At 45.3% G+C, this 9,603-nt stretch overlaps 1 protein-coding gene across 1 annotated transcript in view; it reads right to left on the bottom strand.

Annotated features, from left to right (window-relative positions):
- The window catches only part of pold4 (DNA polymerase delta 4, accessory subunit), a gene marked incomplete at its 5' end in the record, with an annotated part of 5,669 nt that extends 2,753 nt beyond the window's left edge, over window positions 1–2,916 (bottom strand). The window contains 2 exons of the mRNA XM_083656078.1: window positions 789–875; window positions 2,814–2,916. Coding sequence (XP_083512204.1) covers window positions 789–875; window positions 2,814–2,916 — 190 coding nt within the window. The remainder of the gene's footprint in view (window positions 1–788; window positions 876–2,813) is intronic.
- Between the last annotated feature and the right edge of the window lie 6,687 nt (window positions 2,917–9,603).

Genomic DNA, 9,603 nt, shown 5'->3' with positions numbered 1-9,603 from the left:
CTGGCGCGCGAGTGGGGTAAAACCACCCATATATCTCAATGGGCTGACTCACCAAAAGACGGTGCTGCGGCTCTAAACTACAGGTTTGGGGGTTCTAGAGCAGAACACAAGACATCTGCTCAGATGTGCGTTTACTGCGGTGGTTAAATCCCCGATCGTGTCTGTCAGCGATGTAGTAACTGCACCCACAGATCATCATTGACATCTCAGGTCTGACATAATATACCCTATCAGACCACAACCATATCCCCCGACACTATGGTTACAAACAATCTGGGTTCTCTCTTGTATGTCAGTTAGCCTGGTTCAGTTCTCTCTTGTATGGTCACGCCAAAAGTTTCTAAATCAAGGATCCACTCGTGAATTTGAACCCAATCACCCTAGCACCACGGATTTCAATGAAAGAATGAAAAATAAATATTTTAAACTTTTAAAGCTGGTCAAAGTTAAGATTTTATTGAAATAAAGGTTGTTGTGGAAGGGGAGAGTGTTACTCATCAACTTTACCCACCCAAATCTTCCCAGCCAATGCAGGGATTCGACCCAACAAATAACCTCCAGGCTACCAATACATCTGACGTGTGTGTGTCTGCGTGTGTGCGCGCGTGTGTGTGTGTGTGTGTGTGTGTGTGCGTGCGTGCGTGTGTGTGTGCACGTGCGTGTGTGTGCGTGCATGTGCGTGTGTGCGTACGTGCGTGTGTGTGTGTGTGTGCACGTGTGTGTGTGTGTGTGCGTGCGTGCGTGTGTGTGTGTGTGTGTGCGTGCGTGCGTGCACGTGCGTGTTTTACCTGTGCAGGGCCCAAATCTCCAGTCCAGATCAAACTGTCTTAGCTTGTGCAGCTCCTTCTCTCTCTCTGGATCAGCGTTTTGAGCCTCTGGTTGGACAAAAATGACAATTCAACTAACAATACGATTCAATACATGATACGGGGTTCATGCTTCAATACAGCCACAATTCAAGGTAATAAATAAACGTTCAATCACAACAAAGACAGACTGTGCAGAAGTCTGTTTATTTATGAGAAACAAATCTTTCTAGTGATGCTCGAATGTAAGTATCAATATACAAATCACAGCCAGGTGTTGAAAGTAAGCGGTGCGTAACATGGCCTACAGCTACACACTGAGCAGTGTTCACCTGTCTGAGGAGAGAGGGAGGCCTACAGCTACACACTGAGCAGTGTTCACCTGTCTGAGGTGGAGAGGGAGGCCTACAGCTACACACTGAGCAGTGTTCACCTGTCTGAGGAGAGAGGGAGGCCTACAGCTATAGACACTGAGCAGTGTTCACCTGTCTGAGGAGAGAGGGAGGCCTACAGCTACACACTGAGCAGTGTTCACCTGTCTGAGGAGAGAGGGAGGCCTACAGCTACACACTGAGCAGTGTTCACCTGTCTGAGGAGGAGAGAGAGGCCTACAGCTACACACTGAGCAGTGTTCACCTGTCTGAGGAGGAGAGAGAGGCCTACAGCTACACACTGAGCAGTGTTCACCTGTCTGAGGTGGAGAGAGAGGCCTACAGCTACACACTGAGCAGTGTTCACCTGTCTGAGGAGAGAGGGAGGCCTACAGGTACACACTGAGCAGTGTTCACCTGTCTGAGGTGGAGAGGGAGGCCTACAGCTACACACTGAGCAGTGTTCACCTGTCTGAGGAGGAGAGGGAGGCCTACAGCTACACACTGAGCAGTGTTCACCTGTCTAAGGAGAGAGGGAGGCCTACAGCTACACACTGAGCAGTGTTCACCTGTCTGAGGAGGAGAGGGAGGCCTACAGCTACACACTGAGCAGTGTTCACCTGTCTGAGGTGGAGAGGGAGGCCTACAGCTACACACTGAGCAGTGTTCACCTGTCTGAGGTGGAGAGGGAGGCCTACAGCTACACACTGAGCAGTGTTCACCTGTCTGAGGTGGAGAGGGAGGCCTACAGCTACACACTGAGCAGTGTTCACCTGTCTGAGGAGAGAGGGAGGCCTACAGCTACACACTGAGCAGTGTTCACCTGTCTGAGGAGGAGAGGGAGGCCTACAGCTACACACTGAGCAGTGTTCACCTGTCTGAGGAGAGAGGGAGGCCTACAGCTACACACTGAGCAGTGTTCACCTGTCTAAGGAGAGAGGGAGGCCTACAGCTACACACTGAGCAGTGTTCACCTGTCTGAGGAGAGAGGGAGGCCTACAGCTACACACTGAGCAGTGTTCACCTGTCTGAGGTGGAGAGGGAGGCCTACAGCTACACACTGAGCAGTGTTCACCTGTCTGAGGAGGAGAGGGAGGCCTACAGCTACACACTGAGCAGTGTTCACCTGTCTGAGGTGGAGAGGGAGGCCTACAGCTATAGACACTGAGCAGTGTTCACCTGTCTGAGGAGAGAGGGAGGCCTACAGCTACACACTGAGCAGTGTTCACCTGTCTGAGGTGGAGAGGGAGGCCTACAGCTACACACTGAGCAGTGTTCACCTGTCTGAGGTGGAGAGGGAGGCCTACAGCTATAGACACTGAGCAGTGTTCACCTGTCTGAGGAGAGGGAGGCCTACAGCTACACACTGAGCAGTGTTCACCTGTCTGAGGAGGAGAGGGAGGCCTACAGCTACACACTGAGCAGTGTTCACCTGTCTGAGGTGGAGAGGGAGGCCTACAGCTACACACTGAGCAGTGTTCACCTGTCTGAGGAGGAGAGGGAGGCCTACAGCTACACACTGAGCAGTGTTCACCTGTCTGAGGTGGAGAGGGAGGCCTACAGCTACACACTGAGCAGTGTTCACCTGTCTGAGGAGGAGAGGGAGGCCTACAGCTACACACTGAGCAGTGTTCACCTGTCTGAGGAGGAGAGGGAGGCATCTTGTCTCGCTTGCGGCTCCTCTTTGATTTCTTCACCACCTTGAAGGTATCTGTGATCAGGCCATGCTTGGTTGTCATGGTAACAGATGATCTGGAAAACATAATCACATAACGTCAGCACGGCCAGAAAACATGTCAAGATCCCACCAAATATATTCTTTTTTACATTTTCTCCCAACGGCTCAACCAATTTCAGTATTCAGATAGGACTCACCACATACATAACTTGCCTGAATGAACTATACATTTTCATTTGTGGAATAGAGTTGAGACCTTTTAGGCGAATATATTTTATTTTTTATTTAACCTTTATTTATCCAGGTTAGCCTCATTGAGATTAAGAATCTCTTTTTCAAGAGGGACCTGGCCAAGAAAAGCAGCATACAATTATACAAGTTGCAGACGCCACAACAAACATCTCATAACATTACAACACTACATGGTACACACATTCAGTGCTTCATAAAAGCAAGTTAAACTATGAAGAAGAAAAAAACAGTTGCAACTTTCACCGTCCTCCCTACCTTTAACCATTGTTTTAAAAACATTTAATGAGACCAGCTCCTGCAAGTCCTTATGTGGAGAGGGAGGCATTGTACCTTTGTCATAAATTCATAGTATTGTAGCCTGTAGGTTACATCAAAGCAAGGTTCTATTGTGTGAATGGTTTGACGTGCTTGTCTCTGTCTATGTAGGCTATGTGAACTCAATAAGTCAAATCAATTCTGTTAACATGGCCAATAAATATTGAATCTTGAATCTATAATATCAAATGGATGCAACATTCTTGTCTGACAATATAATTGATCACTGGAGACTGGAGAGGTCATACTTAATTAACACTACATGACTCACAAATGCAAGATTTTATTCATAACCGTAACATAACTGTGTGTGCCCTTGATGATTTTGCTCATTATATTGTTAGTTTTTGCTTTGAACCGGCTAAGCAGCCTAAATAGTCTTAGCACAACATAAGAAAAACTAGCTAAACTACATCTATTCGAATAATTCTGAAATAATCTAATAATTCTATTCATTTCCCCACCCTGTTAATCAACTTTCAAAGTCTCAAAACGTACTGACTCACCAAAACATCACAGCGTTCTCCTCATCTTCTAACGACGCGTTATGTGTATGAAGCTTACTGCAAACGGCTGATATAATGACGCGCATACACACTTCTGTTACCCAATGATGTCACATTTTGTTGAATAAGGTTTGAGTGTTTTATAACAGTTATAACACCATTATGTTGATCAGCGGGGAAATGAATGGTCACCATTCAAACTTCCCGTCCTATAGGAGCATAGGATCAGGTTTCTCTGCAGTATTACCAAACACAACACTGAATAGATGGAGCACACAGCGTGCAGCCTACCTACGTTACCTGGTAATCCCAACAGAGAAAAGCAGTAGGTCCAGATAGTCTGTTTTGTTTCGTGTGGAGTGTTTTCTTTCTGTTCATATACTTCAGTTGCCAGAAATCTTCTTCTTTGCGTTTTTTGGCAGATTGCAATCCAATTATTAAGGAGCATACCGCCACCTACTGTACCGGAGTATGCAATAGGCCTACAGGATACCATTTTTCTCAGTCTATGAAAGAAATAAAATAAAATAAAGAAAAGAAAAAAAAATTACATTCTGTTATTATAAACAACCCTGTAACTTTTAATAATTCAATTACCCCTCTCTGTGTAATCCACACCTTATCTTCTTTTGTTCCCAATTGAGCTTCTGTACCCTAATTACCTCCCTAAAAGAGTAAAACCCAGAACGTCTTGGACTGTTTCATTCACTGACACACACACACACGTCGCTTAAAGTGGTATTGTTGAATACTGTTATCTGTTACAGTATGCATTTCATTCATGGGTACAGACAGTATTACACTCACTGGAGTGTAATTGACCCAATTACTTATATCAATCACTGCCATAATGGAATAATAAACAAACAACATAACCAAAATATAAACAAGCACAATAATCAATTTTCTCATGTCATTATACTTCTCCATAAATCAATTCATGGCTCTTACAGATAGATAGAACAGAACAGAACAGAACCCCATCCAGTTTGTACGCATATTTGCCAGCAGGGGGCGCTGCCTACCACCACAACAACCCAGTGGTGCCTATAGTCTCTATGTGTGCAATATTTGTTCACATTGACAGTCAGATGGCTCTGCACTTTTGACACTGTGGGGACAAAGATCATTGTTTTCCTTTGTTTCCCTATGTAACAAAGCACAGTAAGTAGGCTGCTGGCTAAAATATGGTGTCTTCAAAGGTAATATGCAGTTAATTATATCCATAGGCAAAATGGGTAATTGCAGCTGCAACTACATTTATAGATAGATAGATAGATAGATAGATAGATAGATAGATAGATAGATAGATAGATAGATAGATAGATAGATAGATAGATAGATAGATACTGTAGATAGACAGATAGATAGATAGACAGACAGACAGACAGACAGATAGATAGATAGATAGATAGATAGATAGATAGATAGATAGATAGATAGATAGATAGATAGATAGATAGATAGACAGACAGACAGACAGATAGACAGACACACACACACACACACACACACACACACACACACACACACATACACACACACACACACACATAGTCACAGATTAGATTATATGGTAAGTGATCTGGCAGGATGGAGGGAGGGTAAGAGAGACACAGGGAGGAAAGTACCAAAGAGGAAGAGTACAGAACAGGTCAAAAAGATTTGTATTGATTTTGTGGTTTATGACCAGAAGGAGCAAGCGAGGAGAGAGACAGACAGAGAGAGAGAGAGAGAGAGAGAGAGAGAGAGAGAGAGAGAGAGAGAGAGAGAGAGCAAATGCACACCAAAGTCTTAGAAGGTGCTGGTAGACAGCAAGATTCAAATGGGGAAAAATAGGAAAAAGTGCCCTGAAGAAGCATCACAGTTGCTCGAGTGACATCACTGATGACATCACAACTGACCGAGTGACATCACATTTGTGCAATTGTGTGCTTCACCAACTTTTGCCCAATTATCACAAGTGAGATCACAGTTGTGCAATAGACCTTATTCCTGCGCACACAGCGCTGCAGCTGACAACTAGTAACAGCCTTATTGTTGTTTATGTTCCATTACAAAATAGCGATGGTAATGACAGCAATAAAAAACCCACAGTTGTTGTTTGTATGCTGCCGTTAATGCCTGTAATAAATAAACAAAAGAACGAGGTGAACAGACTTTGCTGTGAGGAGCTGTCAGAAAGTTTCACCTGTCTCTCTCCCAACTATCCACACATCTCCTGTGCTGCTGACGTATCCTCCGTCTCGCTCCCTTCACGTCTGTGGACGGTAGAGATAGAAACAAACCACAGGGACTTTATTGCTGTCATTACTACAGCCACGTGTAACGCAGGTCACCATCCGAACACAATTGGAACGATACAGGTAACGCTAACAGCGGCTAGCTTCCTATAAACGCGTTATGTCGACAATATGGTGGCGGTGGGTGTGCCAGTACGTGAGTGACGTCAATCGAATTAGGTCTATTCACAGTTGTCAAACTCTGCGCCTGTGCAACTGTGTGCCATCAGCTCTCCAATTATAGTAGGGAGAGACTACGTCGGCGGCACCCAAGGGTGAAGGGGTCAAGGTTGTTTTATTTGGGGTGGGATTGGCGGCCCTGTGACCTGTGACCTGTGCTTACGTTCAAGAGGTTAGCTTTGGGCATTTATGGCAATCACTTATTTTGAGTCTTGAATTGTGAGATAGAAGGAAGCTTCTGAGCAATTCTTAAGTTCCAAATTTGAATTCCTCATCATAAGAAATGTATGATTTGAGAACAAGATCATACATATGACTAGTCTACACAACTTTATTGCAGTTAAACATTCCATAGGCTGCCAGTCTGGCTGTAAAAAACAGCATTTTTTTTCTAAATTCCTGATGCCCCCATATCAAATTATTTTTGGAATTGCTTTTACATTGCTTTGATCACAAAAGGCACAATTGTTATGCTTAACTGCCCCAACTAAAAGCAGAGTTTGTTTCAAATGTACGTGGAGATTGGAGCCGCAAGCTTATCCACTGACAGTTATTTCGGACAGATACTGTCTGAGATGCCTGATTGGCTGGTCGATGTAGACAGATAGTGTCTGAGATGCCTGATTGGCTGGTCGATGTAGACAGATAGTGTCTGAGATGCCTGATTGGCTGGTCGATGTAGACAGATAGTGTCTGAGATGCCTGATTGGCTGGTCGATGTAGACAGATAGTGTCTGAGATGCCTGATTGGCTGGTCGATGTAGACAGATACTGTCTGAGATGCCTGATTGGCTGGTCGATGTAGACAGATACTGTCTGACATGCCTGATTGGCTGGTCGATGTAGGCAGATACTGTCTGAGATGCCTGATTGGCTGGTCGATGTAGGCAGCGGCAGCGGGACAAATCTACCGATGACGCATTACAGAGTGCAGCAACAACAGTGGTGGGCAGTGGTGGCCCAATGATTAGAGAAGCGAGCTTGTGACCGGAAGGTCGTCGGTTCAATCCCCGGGACCGGCAGGATAAATCTGGGTGGGGAAAGTGAAAAGGGAGCGCTTGCCCCTCCCTCATTACCACCACTGAGGTGCCCTTGAGCAAGGCCCTTATCCCCAACCGCTCCAGTGGAGCTGATCAGTGGCCAGCAGATCAGACTGTGGTTGTACTGGGCAGTGGGCAGCATAATGTGTGGGTGAATGTGAACAGGGCGCTCCTGAAAAAGAGAGCATTGCTCTCAGTGAGACTCCCCCTGTATAAATAAAGGTAAAACAACAACAACAACAACAACAACAACAACAACAACAACAACACAGTGTATGTTAAATAGCTAGCTAGCTGTTAGCTATGTTAGCTAAGCCCACTACCTCCTGCTGTAACCACTTCACCGGGCTCAAAAACGCCACTGTGAGTGACCAAAGGTTGTGCTTGTTAACCAGTTTGAGTTACGTTCTTTCCAGTAAGCCCAACAGTTTTGAAATCCTTTGGTTGGTTGTTGAGCTGCTCAAGTTAAAAGCAGCTAAAGTTGCTTTTTGCAGATGATGTGGTCCTGGTGGCATCATGGGTCTGGGACCTTCAGCACTCACTGGATCGTGACAGAGCGTTAGGATGGAAGAAAATGAATGATATTTCACCACTTCCTAGTTTTCACCCAATCACAGTCCATTATGCTCTGCTCTTGTCATGAGTGACTGTTGTTTTAATGGAGGCCTACAGAGAGTGTAGATGTATTAGACAGGCTCATTGGGTTAGTGTGAAAGGTGATCTGTTGGAGCTGCTTTAAATTGTGCTGTCATTGTGTTATAGGATCTATAGACTGATGGATGGGCCAAGAAAGGTCTTCATCAATCACTGTGGTCCATGATGGAGATCCTGCAGTTTGTTTAATGCCATTGTTATTGGGTTAGTGCAGTAACTCAATAGTACACTGGTCTGCGGGAAGCCTCTAACCTGATTGGTGGATCTAATGTGGCATTTTGATTCCAATTCCACTCATGTAGCCTACTGTATAGTTGAGAAAGTCTCTCCCTCCCAGAGAGGGGTGACATTGTCAATAAACTGTTGAAAAGAGGGGGGCATGGTAGCGCAGTGGTAAGCGCTGTCGCCTCACAGCTAGAAGGTCCTGGGTTCGATTCCCACCTGGGACGCTGTGAGCGCTGAAGTAGTGCCGCCCGGGTGGGGTCGTCAAAAAGGGCCTTTCTGTGTGGAGTTTTCATGTTCTCCCCGTGCCCCCTGGGGGTTTCCCTCATATAGGAACCCCACACCAAAACATGCAATATCCTGGTTGCTGATGTGGTGCCTCCTCTGGTCGTTAGGAGCGCCTGTTCGGAGGGAGGGGAACTCGTTGGAATAGCGTGATCCTCCCACGTGCTATGTCCTACTGGTGAAGCTTCCCCTGTCAGGTGAAAAGAAGCGGTTGGCTAACTGCCCATGTCTCGGAGGAAGCATGGAGCCAGCTTCGGCTCTCCCCAGATTGGCAGAGGGTGGAGCAGCAACCAGGATAAATAAATTAAAATTAGCACTAACGGGGGATAAAAATTCGGGGGGGAAATATAAAAATAAAATAAAAAAATAAACAGTTGAAAAGAGAGGCCTTTTGGATCATTGTTGAACCAAATGGACTTAATGAGGAACTAAGCCTCTCATGCCATTTGTAACCTGTACCTTGTTGAGTGGGAGGAATTTGTTGCTTATTTCTAACTTTTTCGATTATATTTCTCTATTGTATTGCTTATTATTCTCTTGTTGATGATGGGTTGCTTATTTATTGCCTATCTCTCTTGTTTGAGTGCTGCCATTGTATTGGTTCATTGATTGACAACCTCCCCATCCCCAGCAGCCAATGACAGACTGTTTTATGTGTACTGGGGAGGCTTTTAAACCACTTTTAGTTCTGCCACTACTGTTGGACTCCGATGAAGATGCTGTGTGCGTTGAAATGTTAGTCACTGCACACACTAGGAGAAGAGGGGAGGAGAGCTTTGTAGGCTTATTTAGATAATTGAGATAAAAGGGAGCATCAGAGAGAGGAAGGAAGAAACTGAAGCTCATTGAATTGAGAGAAAGAGAGAGAGAGAGAAACAAGAGGGAGAGAGAGAAACAGAAGAGAGGGAGGGGGAGATAGTGTTAGTCACGATGCGGGGACGTCAAATGTGAATTTACAGGAAGACAGCCTGAGCTGAAGACACTGAGCTGAAGACACTGAGCTGAACACACC

Source organism: Poromitra crassiceps (genome assembly GCF_964638095.1).
Source record: "Poromitra crassiceps genome assembly, chromosome: 19".
NCBI classification, from domain to species: Eukaryota; Metazoa; Chordata; class Actinopteri; order Beryciformes; family Melamphaidae; genus Poromitra; species Poromitra crassiceps.
This window is presented reverse-complemented; position numbering and strand designations above follow the sequence as displayed.